Source organism: Odontomachus brunneus, unplaced genomic scaffold (assembly GCF_010583005.1).
Source record: "Odontomachus brunneus isolate Ranch 3 - 2012 unplaced genomic scaffold, Obru_v1 Obru_scaffold_030, whole genome shotgun sequence".
Lineage (NCBI taxonomy): Eukaryota > Metazoa > Arthropoda > Insecta > Hymenoptera > Formicidae > Odontomachus > Odontomachus brunneus.
This window is the reverse complement of record NW_022639480.1, coordinates 908,829-923,300: the sequence shown is the minus strand read 5'-3', so window position 1 is coordinate 923,300 and position 14,472 is coordinate 908,829. Positions and strand designations below refer to the sequence as shown.

At 34.5% G+C, this 14,472-nt stretch overlaps 2 protein-coding genes across 3 annotated transcripts; one reads left to right on the top strand and one right to left on the bottom strand.

Annotated features, from left to right (window-relative positions):
- Positions 1-258: 258 nt before the first annotated feature.
- LOC116843087 (maestro heat-like repeat-containing protein family member 1) lies at positions 259-14,208 on the bottom strand. The gene is made up of 36 exons (XM_032813130.1): positions 13,816-14,208; positions 13,537-13,682; positions 13,257-13,465; positions 12,952-13,118; positions 12,599-12,878; positions 12,251-12,457; positions 12,086-12,176; positions 11,871-12,023; positions 11,659-11,802; positions 11,300-11,580; positions 10,667-11,207; positions 10,440-10,597; positions 10,256-10,340; positions 9,991-10,178; positions 9,599-9,857; positions 9,305-9,482; positions 9,028-9,218; positions 8,552-8,929; positions 8,137-8,454; positions 7,704-8,057; positions 7,444-7,613; positions 7,304-7,375; positions 4,062-4,517; positions 3,756-3,926; positions 3,477-3,675; positions 2,976-3,114; positions 2,702-2,901; positions 2,525-2,626; positions 2,364-2,428; positions 2,124-2,254; positions 1,944-2,047; positions 1,752-1,856; positions 1,523-1,669; positions 1,291-1,449; positions 889-1,125; positions 259-728 (listed from the first exon to the last, which is right to left on the bottom strand). The coding sequence occupies exons 1-36, from the start codon at positions 13,856-13,858 to the stop codon at positions 552-554; spliced, it is 7,005 nt and encodes a 2,334-aa protein (XP_032669021.1). The 5' UTR covers positions 13,859-14,208; the 3' UTR covers positions 259-551.
- On the top strand, positions 5,258-6,750 carry LOC116843084. 2 transcript variants are annotated; one of them, XM_032813126.1, is made up of 5 exons: positions 5,258-5,407; positions 5,511-5,683; positions 5,769-5,982; positions 6,289-6,369; positions 6,447-6,750. In XM_032813126.1, the coding sequence occupies exons 2-5, from the start codon at positions 5,528-5,530 to the stop codon at positions 6,644-6,646; spliced, it is 651 nt and encodes a 216-aa protein (XP_032669017.1). In that variant the 5' UTR covers positions 5,258-5,407; positions 5,511-5,527; the 3' UTR covers positions 6,647-6,750. The 2 variants fall into 2 exon arrangements, with proteins under 2 accessions (XP_032669017.1, XP_032669016.1); XM_032813125.1 differs by having other exon boundaries at positions 6,253-6,369.
- Positions 14,209-14,472: the final 264 nt, after the last annotated feature.

The window sequence follows — 14,472 nt, the reverse complement described above, 5'->3', positions numbered from 1 at the left end:
AATTTTCTCTTTTTTTACCTTCATAATATATTATTTTAAGTAACTACATAATAACGTACAATATACATATAGGAATGTACAATAATTTCTGTATATCATACACGTTACTTTAATAATAATAATAATATAATAATAATTAATATATAAATTACATACACACAAAATTAATATACAAAAAAGTATCTCAGCTCTCATGTATGTGTACGTGTGTGTATACACATGAATATATATATACATGCATCATACATACACACACACACACATATATATATATATATACACACACACAGAGTGTCCCGCGTAAGACGTACGAAAAGAAAAATATAAGTAGAACACACACACACACACACATATGTCATAAAATATAAAAAGGTACAAAAATTATTATACTAAGAAACGATATACACATCTTTTCAATTACCTAAACTCTTAAAAGAATTATAAGTAAAAATACTAACGTGCTTTATGAATGTGTTGCAATAATAATATCAATTGTATAAAATATTTTATTTCATTTTATTCCCTCAAGCTAAGTGATTTTATTATAAGTTTCAATCTAAAGGTGTTATACGTGCTTTTTTCGGATTTATTTCAGTAGGAACAACTACTCGATTTAACTCTTCTCGAGGCCCGCTTCGTTTCCTTGCCTTCGGTGACGTTTGTTTTAAACATTCCATATCATCAAATACTACTTGTGCTCCACCACCACTTGTTGGCAATATGTCACCCTATTTAAAGAGAAATAGAACAAAATTACATTTCCGAGAGTGTTTGAAAATTACATATAATGCCAGATAGCCAACTGTGTGTAAGTTTGCTATCGGTTTTAGACAACAAACAGAAAACACTTGGCTACCTGGGATATCTCTTAATATTTTACTATAGTACCTTGTATAATTTTGTTTCAAGTTCTCCATCTGTATCTTGCTCTTGTGTGACAAGACAATATCTGGATGCACCTTCCGTAATTTCTTTCGGAGAAGTAAGTCGCGTTACGCTTCGTCTTCTTTGCATTCGTGGCTGCAAAACGGTACCTAGTGGTACTAAAGCTCCAGGTCGATGATCAATCCATCTCTCTACACTTCGCGATCGTCTGTAGCGCGGATTTGAAACAGGTATATTGTCCTACGTACGTAAAACAGAAAGCATTCATTATTATTTTTATTTAACTTACATAAGTTTTATTGTTATTATCGTTATTATTGTTATTATATTTTATTTTGTTTTATTTTATCGTAATATAACTTCAGTTTATATTTAAAAAAATAACTTAATTAAGTGAAAAACAACCTTTCGCGATTTCCGAGTTTCTGTATCTGAGAAGACTTTTGTTGCTGATTCTGGGATTCGTCCTTTTTGTGGGATCATCACTGTAGGGTCAGTATTATCATCGTCCACTAAAATTTGTTTCATCAACCGTATTTTATCTTCCTTCTCTCTCATTTGATTCTAAATAGAAATATATGTTAATGTTCCACAGTGTTAAAGCTAAAAATATATTTTAAATGCGTGGAATAATTACTTGAAGACGTTCACGCTGTTGACGCAGCTTAATTTCTAATTCTTTGTTCATTTTATCTGTTTCTAGTTGCATTTTGGTGTTATATCTTTGTTTCACTTTTTGCTTGTCAATCAAACCTTTATTCAATGCCAAATCTCGTTTTTGTATCTACGAAACATCATATATTAACAAATATCATATGTTAAAATAGTCAAAAGTAAAGTTTGAGTATAATTAATAGCAGACTTACCTCCTGTCTTAAACTTCGTATTGTATCACCAGCACTATTTAATTCACACAGTAGATTGTCAATTTGTTTTTCTGTCTTACAAAGATGTTCTTCTAACACTTCTATCTAAAAATATCACAAATAAAATATAAAATAACAGACATGTATTCTTATTTTCTTAGGAGGTAAAAATATTATCAAAAAGGTATTTACTTTTTTTTTCTGTTGCGAATTTGCAGCTTTCAATGTAGCAGTTTCAACTGTTAAGTTCATATTCTCTTGTTGTACTGTCACTAACATTTTTCTAAATTCATTTTCTGTAAATGGAATATGTATATTAGCATTTAATTGCAATAATTACAATATTTAGTTCTATAAAGCAAAATGTCTCACGTTTCTTCAATAAATCTGCGCGCAATAGATTGCGCTTGTTAATACGTTGCTTCAAAAATTGTAACACAGAATGTATTACTTGATCATTATTTGGAGTAATGGTTTCCAATTCAGGAAATGGTCCGTCCAAACTACAATATAATTAAATATTCCATCATGATATTTACGCTAAATTATCGGATTAAAAAAATAAGAAAAAAATGTTTTTAAAATTATAGTTGTTTTTAAATTGCAACATACTTATATACTAAACCTAGATCAATAGCTTCCACTCGACTTTTTTTCTCTGATTTGTTCTTTGCTTCCTGAAATATAAAAAAAAGAAATTTGTCACTTTGATTTCCCCAGAAAAAGAAATTGCCAAAAGATTATTCGATCTTGTAACAGTTATTTAATGCTACCTTTGCTAATCTTCTTCCAGGTGTAAACCCAAGTTCCAATTTTGGAGCAGTAGGTCTTATAGTCTGTACTTCTTGGGTCATTTCCGCAAAGTTCATGACTTGCTATGGAAAAATATTAAAGAAGTTAATACTGTTAATTATATTTCTATTTTGTACGAAGATCTAACATTTCCTTACAATTGTTTCATCATAGTCGTCTGCTCTCGGGTTTACACAAATTATCATTCTAACTTGCCCCTCACCATCGAAATAGTTTTTGAACAAATAAGTAAGTTTAGAATCACGATAAGGTACCACCTTATTCGTGCCTTGACTCTGATTCTCTCGCAAGATTTCCAAACACGAGCGTAGATTCATTAGAGAGATATTGATATTGTCTGAAAACGATTTAATGCTCGTAAACATGGATACTCTTGAAAACTTTGTTGATATGACAAATAAAACTTCGTACTTGCTTCGAGTAAACGTTGGTCAGTATTCTTAGTGCGATTCGTTCTCTCACTACCTGCTAGATCGACTAAAGATAATTGACTTATACACACGACTCGCTTATCTTGCATCACGTTTTCACCTTCACAATCTAGGGGTGCCTAGAATATAATTTCAGTTTAGATCGACAATCGAGTGCGAGCGTAGCACAATAGACTGCACAGCAGTCTATCATACTAGAAATCTCTCGGGTTCGATTCCCAAAGGAACCGAAAAATTTTCTGACGCTCACATTCCTCTCGGAAGGCATGGCAAACCTTTGAGAGTATGGAATAAGAAATCCAAAGGATAAAGAAAAATCCAAAGGATGGAATTTGCTAAGTATAGGATAAATGGCGAAAAGGAAAGAAGTAGGTATAGAAAAAATATAAAAAAAGATAAGGTATAAAAAACTAAGAACTTCCTGGCATTGTGAAGTAAAGAAAATAAAAAGATTGACAATCGAGATTGTAAGAAACAGTACCTGCACAAGTCGGATAGTAAAAACACTGTGTGATCTACTCGACTCTTCATTCAATGCAGTTTGTGCAACGCGTCTTTTCCGCTGCCCACGTTGAAATATTTCAAAAGCTTCTTCAGCGGTCTTCACTTCAACTTCAGTGACCGCATATACATACATATTTTTGTTGCCATCTTCTCTGATTATTTTACTTTGTGGTGCCCTGTGTTAAACGAGACAATTTAATACATATTTTATAATATATATTTTATTAAAAGATTTCTTCACACATTGCATACTTACTTGGATGTGATGTCATCTTCATTTAATAGATCATATACGTTTTTATTATAAATTTCAACATATGTAACAAATACAGAATATGCATTATCTGTATCAATCATTACTGTTTGTGATTCATTTCGTTCGTGAGCTACCATAGGATTACTATCACCATCGCTGTCCACCTTACGACTGTTAATTTTTATGATAAATCTTTATCAGTTTCTTACAACTTACAGCTTATTATTAAAGTTATAATATTATAGGTTTTATAGCTCTTATTAATAGAAATATTTATCTACTTTTACATGATAAATACAAACTTACTATTTTACATATTTTCCACTTCTTTGTGTCAGACCTGTATGAATCTGCTGCTGCCATTCAAGCATAGCATCAGCCTCACTTTGTACATCAAAACCATTCAAGTTATCTGGCTTAAAAACAAATTTCTTTGCCTGATAATTTGAAATGGTATTGAAGATAACATCCAAGCATCTAGGCATGATTCCACAATCTTGAGCTTCTCCAGTCATTGTATAAGTCTTTCCACTCCCAGTCACACCATATGTAAATAGAAGACCATTTCTTCCTTGAATGAGGTTTTCCACAAGTGGTAAAGCAACTGTTTTGAATATTTCTTTTTGCGTTACATCAAATGTGAATACACGGCTAAAAGTATATTCACGTATCTCTTTGTTTATGGTTCTGAAATTGGCTGCTGATTCTGGTGGTGTTACGACTACTGTCGTGTTGGATGTAGGTCTCATGCAAGACTTATCTGTTAAAGACTGCATTGGCCGTATACGACAATAAACTTGCACAGGATCTTTAAACAACATATTGGATCCTTTCGGCCGATTAATTGGTTTACGTGCTGGTGTCTTTGAACGTCTGGAATAAATGAAGAATTATTTATCTGGCAATGAAATTATATTGCATATTTATACCATATTCTTGTATTTTAATTGCAAAATACATAGAAACATGTAGATCCAGACATGATGCTTGAATATACAATAATCTTTACAATACTTACGCAGACTTCATTTTTGTATAAATTCAATCACTCCTCTATTGTATAATGGCGTTGGAACGAAATTCTTTGTGAAGCCTGAAGCTAAATATTGAAGAAGAAGAATCACTTTTCTATCATACAACACTCTGAATCGTATACCGTTTGTATCGTACAGGAGAAAACCGTTGCATCCTTTCGAATCAAAACTTTATTCTGCTAATGCATCTTCAGTGTCGCCAACTTTGCTAAAAATATGGATTTACTACTAGCTGGGCTGCGTTCCAAAATCCTACGCGGCTAGTAAAGTAACATTCAATTAACCAATCATGATAAAGAAATCTTAGTTCTTTTTATTCTGATTGGTCAGTAACCAATGAGTGCATTCAGTACTATATCACAGATACTTCGTAACCAATGAAATGATCTGTACATCATCTGAAGATAAACTTAAGATGGTTTAAATATAAGATCTGACTATGAATACTGGCCCAAAAATTATCGACAAACGAGTCCCCGCATAACACAAGTCAAACAGCTGATGCAATCAGCTGATGCTGCTTTATGGATAAACACTGAAAAAAATCTTATGAAAAATAATTGAAAAAATAAATTACTACATACTTGTATCTGAGGAATTGTACGGAAAAGATATAGTGTATGTACAACGAAACTTATATTTGAATAATATATTTATATTGGTTGTTTTTAACTTTAACAAAGATAAACATACACATAAATGTCTATATTTTTTGAATCAGTAACGCGTATTATCATTATGGTCGAAGCAGTTGGATGTGGTGAGTTGCAACAGTTGGTTCAGGAAGAAGAATGTGAAGAACCACTCAGTCATGGAGGAGAAGCTACTCCTCCCTCAACACCAGCCAGATCTCACCGTCCAAGTAAAAATGAGGCACAGAACTCCAATGTATCGGTAGAATAGCACAAACATCAAATAATTTCCTGCATGAACAACAATGCAAACAACATAATTATCTGTTCAAACAACATATTTGCAGCAACAGATATTATGGGAAAGTAACACACAAATATCACCAATCGTTAGTAAAGGTAGCTCTGGCCAAGCAACCAGTCAAGGTTCTATGGTTTCTGGTCGAGCTGCCAATACCTCAGGTCATACTTGCAATCAATCCCGTTTGACATATCTCAATGAGAAAGAGAAACAAAGACCCAATCGACCAGATCCACCAAAAATTGCTCGACAGCACAAAGGTAAATGGTATTCTACCTCAAAATGCTATCAAAACATATATGTATAATCAGAATATATAATGTACTATTAAGTTGTGTCTGTTTGTTGTTTTTATTTTATGAATATATACCAGACACACATATACACATTTATATATTTTATTAATTGGTTACGATTATAATTTTATTATTATATGAACCTAAACTCTCTATAGTTATAATTTATAATTGAGTTCTTTGAGTTTTACTTGAAGTACGTTTTTTATTTTGTTTTGGTACTATTATGTAAAGCTGTGGTGCCATGCAAACACCATTGCTTTTTGTCAGAGGTGCCCGATGTTCGTCATATGGAGCAAGCTTTGCTGCAGTTGTTGGAAGATTTTCACAGTGGCAATTTAAGAGCATTTGGTCAGTATATACAAGCTTGTCAAAAAGATCTGTTAGAGATGGTACAATTCTTAATAAGACCATTCATTACTTACTAGGAAAGGATTGTAGCATGGAGCAAATGACGGAAATACGAGAACAGCAAGAGCGTTTGGCCAGACTGCACTTTGAGCTAGGTCAACGGCAGGAAGTAGGTGGAGAACAGTCAGGCCTTCGGCAATCAAGCGCTAATATGCGAAATTTGCTTCAACGTCTCCAGCAATTGAGTTTTTGTATAGAAAAATTACATAGTAAATAACCATTGTCTCATAATATACCATATATTGTTACAAGTTCTTATAATGTTATTTATATTCATGGTTATATAATATTTATACAATTATACAGTTTTCATAAAAAATACATCGCTGTGTGAATGTGTAAAATATATAAATATATATTTTGCATCATCCTACCTCTCTGAAGTTATAATCGTAGGTATTACTGTAATATAAATGTATAATATATAGTGAGAAATATTAACACATTTTAACATCACATCTTTCGTAAAGGAATAATTTTTTTAATACATCTAATATAATTTTTAATATGTATGAATGTATGTTTTGTCAGATAATCCTAATAATTAAAATTATATAAAAATTACAACAGGAAAAGAGATCACATGTTATCAAGTGTATTACAATGATATGCGTTAAAAATGAAATGAATTCCATAAATACATATTATATCTTACACATACAGCTTTCGTACAACTTGTGTATAACTATATAGCGGTATCACAAAAATAACATTTCTTCCTTGACTTGAGAAACATGTTGTGGTAAATCATTTATGTTAAAACGAAAAGCAACAAGAAAGAGCTTGCGAAGCGCGTATCTTCACAATATTTTCTTTATCGTTTAAGAGCTGTAACAATCTTTGTATGTCCTCAGGTCTTGGGGAGCTGAACAATCCTAAAAGTAGTGCAGATGTTGCTCTGGTATGAGGATTTTCTGATCTGGAGTATCCTCGGACAACGGAATTTCTGGCAAAGAAATAAAGGTGTTTAGATGGTCTTATCTTAATAAAAATGTATTATGCACGTATATATACCTGAGTTCTTCTGCTCTTTGCGGAAGTTCCTCCTTCAAGCAATCTATCAATTCCTTCGCAAAAGTTTCAAAATTAACTTTTACTTGTAGCCCCAAATTAATACGTATTGCACGCGACAATTTCTCACATTGCAGAATATTTGCAATTTTATATAGAGTTTCCTGCGTGATCTGTCGACACAAATAGCATAAACATATATTACAATAAAACCTTCTGAAACAGCTCAATATGTTCTACAATAATTCAATGCATAAATGTACCTTGGCTACCAGTATATTCGCATCTTCCAGTCTCACTATCAGGCACGGTAAACACCACAAAAGATGGTCGGACAAATCGTTGTCGTCTGCTAATGCAGCCGTTGTCTGCCAATTAATCGCTATCGCGCCCAAAACACTTATAGCGGCGAATTTCATGTCTATATTCTCCTTTTCAATGAATGGTTTCAGAGCCATCACCACCCGCGGACTGATAGGTGTCTTGGATTGAACGGACAATAGTACTGCAAGACCGCGCAATGATTCGAGCACCACTTCACTACCTCCTTCACCACTAGCCGGTTCCTCCAGTCCGTCGAGTAAAGCATCCATACAATTATCAAAATATACGTCAATCTGAAAGAACGATAATTCGTTATTATACAATGAAGAAGTATGAGAGAATATAAGATGGCCAAGGAATAGGATACATTACCAGTTTTTGGTCCACGTAAGCTATCCTGGAGAGTCCAGTAGTAGCGAGAGTACGCACTAAGGGTGACGAGTCAGCCTTAGCCTCGTACAAGGTGTTAATTATGGCGTCGAGCCATATAACTCCACAGTCCACTTTACCGATCAGTTCCGCATAAAATGTAGCGGCGACTGCTCGTTGTATCGCAATCGTGCTGGTCATCAGCTTGCCTATGGATTGCGCCATGTTCGAGAGAACATCGTTTCTAGTTAATACACATTCAATTAATTTCCGCACGGTCAACACCACGTTCTCTTCGATTTTGGCTGTGGAGGAAGATACCTAAATGCAAAGATTTCATTGGTATAGAAAGATCAACGAAGAGAATTACAGACGAACGTTGAAACGTCATAAATTCGTGAGATATTTTGGTACGTACGATTTCCTTCAACAAAGTCGACGCAGCGTTCGGGTTAACCATAATCAACACGTTACTTAACACAGTATACACTTCTGCATGCGGCTTTATCTTTCTCGCTTCCAAATTTGGCACGTATCCATACTTGGTGTTCATTACCGCCGCGGGAGCGTCAACTTCTAGCCAACCTGCGAGATACTTAAGGAGAATCGATAATAATTTCGGCAACTGTTTGTCGATTAGATTCTCGGCTTTCGGTGTTTGAAGCAAATGTTTCAATGCTATTATAGTCGTCAAGGATTGGAAAGATGCGGTGTTATTCTTCTCAGGATGCGCCGACGTAGTACTCTCAGCAAACAGATTGTTAGTCTCAAGTTTCATCAGAAGCAACTGCAAAGCCTGAAACAAATTATTAAAGAAACGTATTAATTTGTACATCTATGTATCTTTTGTATAACGTAATTTGTGTATCTTTATGTAAAAAGATTTAATCGTACCCGGTGTCCAAAATCGTTGTTACCGATTTCTTTCCAGCATAATTCGGTAGCCCGATCCAACGGTAATGGCTGAAGTAACAAACGTTCGATCACTTCTTCTGGATGATGTGCCATCAGTAATACTATAGCGGCTGCTGCAGTGGTCCTACAGTCTGCATTTTCCATGTGTCTCATTTGTGTAACAATATTATCTTCAATGTAAGAAAAGAGAATGTTCGATTGGCGAGATCAGATGTGTGAAAGTCTCTATCGAATGAGAGAAAAATGTCTTACGTACCGATCAACCCAACGTCATTTCTGGACATTTCTGATCCTTTAATTTTGAAATGTTGTGAAAGAGCTATGCCTACTACCAAGCCCGCTTCTCCACCGAACAACAAGCCCTCTATCAGTCCCTCTGCTAAACCAATTATTTCACTGCTAGGAATTCTTTCCGACACAGCTTTGGCCAAGCTCTGTTTACGACAATAAATGCCACAGCTTATAACCATTCGTTAAAACCGTTCTACCTATTACAATAAAAGATCAGCCGAAGATAATTAAAACTAATAGATAAAATTCTATTATTGACCTTCATAGCTTCGTTAATTATCGACTTGTCATGAGTAGTAATATTTGTCTTGATTCGCTTCAGGTCTTCATCCCACGTGGTGTCGGTTATCATAGAGCGATGACGACATGCAATATTCAGCGAAAGAAGCACGCAATCTACTACTAATGGCCTCAATGAAGATTCAGCGACCGCAAACCAGGATAAAGTTCTACCCACAAGTTTTCCGGCGTCGAATTTGCCGCTTGGGTATGTAAATTTTATAGAATTGAAGTAGGACCTGGGGAAATGAGTACATTTTCAAACTACAACTTATATATACAATATATAAGTTGTAACATATAGATTGTAATGTATGTGAATGTTGTAATATGTATAAGTTGTATGTACGAAGAGGAAATCAGATCTGTTACCTAAGTACAGTATCCAACACTAGTAGAGTGGTCTTTCTCTCTATGTTCGACTTGGTTTGCATCCAGGGTAACAATATATCAATTAATGTAGCCAGCATGTCCGCAGAATCGGATATAATCTCGTTGGATAAAATGCCTAGCTCATCCGTAACTTGTTGCAGTATGTCTGGTTGCAGTAATAAAACAATCTAAGGTAAAAATGTCAATTAGTCACTCACAGTTGCGAATGCACGACACATCATAGATATAATTTAAATTCTGATACCTCTGTAGTAGCCCCGATTGTCTTATCCAGCATTCCAGTGAGGAAGATTTCATTCTCTTCGTAACTGAGAGACGGAGGTATACGACTACGAAGAAATATTTAGAATAAATATACATTTACATTTATTTATATGAAAAATATGGGATTGAATAAAAATATGAATATATGGTCGAATAAAAAATACATTATAGAGATGGCTGCTTTCAGTATCGCCGGATAAAGTTGCAACGGTCTATATCCAGTGGATGATTGCAACATGCCCAATAGGAGAGCCAGAGTAGTACCTTTCATGTGTAACCCTTTAGATCTAACCCATCTACTGGGATGAACAGCTTTGCTCAACTTAAAATAAATATCTTATTAACACACGCGCAACAAAATAATTTATTTTACAACGTGAATCAGGCTTACATGTTCTAAAACCGATAATCCCGCTTCCTTCGTAGACAATTCTTTGGATGTAGTCAAATGTTTGACAGTCCACGGTAACACTTGTTCCTCGAACGTTGTGAAGAATTCATCCGGATCTGCTCTTTGAGCGATTTCCGCGTAAGACTGTAACAATCCCGCTTTCGCTGCTTCCGTAACGTCTGTGGTTTTTGCGAAATCTTTGACGAAATCTTTCATAAAGCCTAATATCCTCACAGGGACCTTCCGGGTATCTTCCGCGGTGCAGAATTCGTCCAACACTTTCAGCACAGTACTGAGATGTCGTTTAGCGCAGATACCAACCGCCCGCGCGTATTCTTTGTTACCGCCATGGGAGCGCGCGTGTTCGACCAGTAGAATAATGTGAGCATGATTGTTGCACATCAAAGCAAACAGCGGCGCTATACCGGGCGCGCTCGATTTCAAAGCAAGCTCGTCAGCGAGCTTGACACCCCACGAATCTCCCTCTAGTTTCACGCTCTCTTCCAGCCATTCTACCACTTTCTCTTCCCAAATTAAATCTCTGGAGAATGAAAAGAAGGAAAATAAAAACTAAAGGATAACGTGTTAATTCCACAATTTGCCAGTTCAAAGCGATCTTTATAAAACTATTACCGTTGTGCGGAATTCCTCAGAATATTCTTTTGCTCGTCTTGTAAAAACTGTGAAAGTTCTGAAAGTTTTTTATCCCAATAAGGCTTCAATCGATGTCCTACCAAAGGTGCTGCTATTTTGAGAAAGGTGATTGCTGTTAGACGGTTAGCTGGTTCGCCTAATAATTCAAGACATCTGCTCAGCACTTTTGTACCTGGGAAATCTCTCTCGGGCATTGAGGAAATTTCGCTAGATATTATTTTTGCGGCTAAAGGCGATAATGCACGTAATACGGATGCAGCCTGTGCACAGAAAAGTCACAATTAAACTTAGACATTAAGTTTAATACGATATAAATATTCTAGGCAAATATAACTTACAGATGCTACGTAATTCGAGTCCAACAAAATATCTATCAAACACGGCCACAGCCACAATTCAGCTCCATCGACTGTAGTCGCGAGTAAATGCAAAGCATCAGAATACGCTTCTGTGTCGTTACTTTTGATTCCGCAATGGGACACCTATTTCAATCGAATTTAGTTATTTATCTGATTGTATCTTCATATTATTTAAATGTGTAAAACTGTACCATATAACGAATAAAGATGACTCTCTGCGATGATGAAAGAGAGAATGTTGGTCTTGCCGCAAGCGCCACTATGGCACCAACCATCTGCCGAGCGCTAGTCTCTCCGAGAGACTCTTGCAGAGTGAGCGCAATTCTGTTCAATGACCCATCGTCCTAAGAAAACAGTATATCAGAAAAACCAATCCTTTGTTTTGTTGAGCGAACTGTTTTTATACCTCTGGTGGAAGAGTGTTTATGAGATGTCTCAGAACTATCAAAGCACGAGCACGTTGACCGGCATTCGAAGATTTTACCTGCTGTAAAGTTCTACAAAGAAACATAATAATTGATTAATATTCTGACAATTTTGTGATTTAACAAAATTTGATAACTTCAATTACCTATCGAGACCTTCTTCGGGATATAAAATGACCAATGATCTAGAACATTGTAAAACCTCGTAATGCGTAAGAAGTACATCCCGCGACGCTTCAAAAGGAAAAATACTGACGAATCCAGACAAAGTTTGATGTATCTGTTCCATATATGGGTGAAGTGTTTCTTTGTCATCAATAGTCGTTGCACTGTTCAAGGCTACAGCCAAAACCCTATAATATTAATTAAAGAAATTTCACATTAAGTTTATTGAAATATATCTAAGAGAACATTTTTACATAGTCAGAAATACACAGTTGAGATCTTTCTTTCACACAACAATATACAAACATACTATCAAATGTAAAACTTACTTTACAGCAGCTAAACGCACAGTTTGCTTCTTACAGAGATTTAAGCACACAGGTACCAATTTTACAATGTCTTCACTAACTACTTCTTGAGGTAATAGAGGTATCATAGGAACTAATGCTGTTAAAACAGCTTCAGTTGTTTTGAAATCACGTGACATTTTCAACCAACTATGAGTCAGAATATCAAAGACAGAATAAATTTCCTCCTGATACGTATGACTATTGATTTCTGCAGTATTCATTAGACAATCATTTATCGCCTCACATAATCTGCCAGTTGCTAAAAATTATGAACATATAGTCATATACAGCTTTGTTATTATGAAAAAAAATTATAAAGAATATGTACTTACTGAAACAAATTGCCTGCTTCAGATTTTCCTCACGTATTTGGTTTAACATTGGCAAAATAATTGTTAATGTTAGCTTAACAAAAGACAACATCCCAGGTGGATTAGCTGTTGCAAGCTTTCCTATTGTAAAGACTAGTGCATGGTGAGGAAGTACTCCAGGTTCTAATCTATAAAGACATAATTAAAATAATTCTAATCTATAAAGATACAATTAGGATATATAAAAGACATCAATATTGTATAGCTTATAAAAATAAATTAGTCTCTATGTTATAATAAATCTAAGATATAAAATTGATACTCACCTACTTAAAAGTCCACCCATGGCTTGAGTGCAATGCGTTTTAGAAAGAGCAACCAACAACTCAGCTGCTCCAGTCTCTGTCTCTCCTACTAATTCATTTACTGCTAAGTCAGCAACAGATGATGCTAAGTCTGCATTTAAACTTGTAGATATATACTTGCACATATTGGACATTACATTCAATAGACAAGCCTTATGTTCTGTGGATATCTTTTTAAAACAGCAATGATAAGTTGATATAATACAACAGAAAGTTCTAACAAACTATATAGAATATTAACCTTTCTATGTTGTTCCCAAAAACATACAGCTGTTTGAATTACGACATCTGAATTCTTCTCGCTTATTCTTACAACTGATTCAGTTACAGATTGTCTAACATCTTGATTTTTATCATCCAAGGAGTTTAACAGTGCTTCGATTATGTCTAAAAATAAGTTCTCTGCTTACTTATTATTACAAACATTTAATACTTTAAGAATATTACTTTATGATAGAGTAAGTTTTCATCCCATAATACTAAGTTGTTAATATATCTCCATAAATACATAATAGTTTACCTGATAAATTTATGTTTTCATTACCCTCAAGTTCTTCCTTCATGTTGATAAACTACAGGCGTCACACGCAGCTTAGAAATGTCGCCTTTGTATCAATGGTTTATATAATAAAATAACATTACACTAAATCAACTTATCATACATTTTTCGGTGAGAAGATTGTATTCTCTTAAGCTGTTATTAAAGCTACTAAGACATTGTTATCTTATGAAACTAGTTATCAAAGTAAATAGTATATATTTGTTGTCGAACTTGCAAAATTGACAGTTATATGTATTAGCGTTTAACGAAACGTTACAACAATGTCAATGTTATCTATGAACTTGCAATATGGATATACGTAGAACAAACCGGATGTTTATATACATAAGTAATTTCCAACCTAACAAAAGATATTTAACGCCATCTTCCGGAAAGGAACTGAAGTTAAATGGGTAAAAAAAAAACGCGGTTATTTTAAATGCAATTATGGAACTACATTCAGCGGTAACAACAGAAACAAGTGTTATTTATTACAAAAGAAGAATAACATTTCCGCAATATTGTTTTAATTACAAATATTGTTGTATAGTATCAGTAGAATCAAATGGTCCAGAACAGTTATAGTAATTGTGATTAATGCATGAAATATGTAAACATTTGTGGTGTTCACATAAT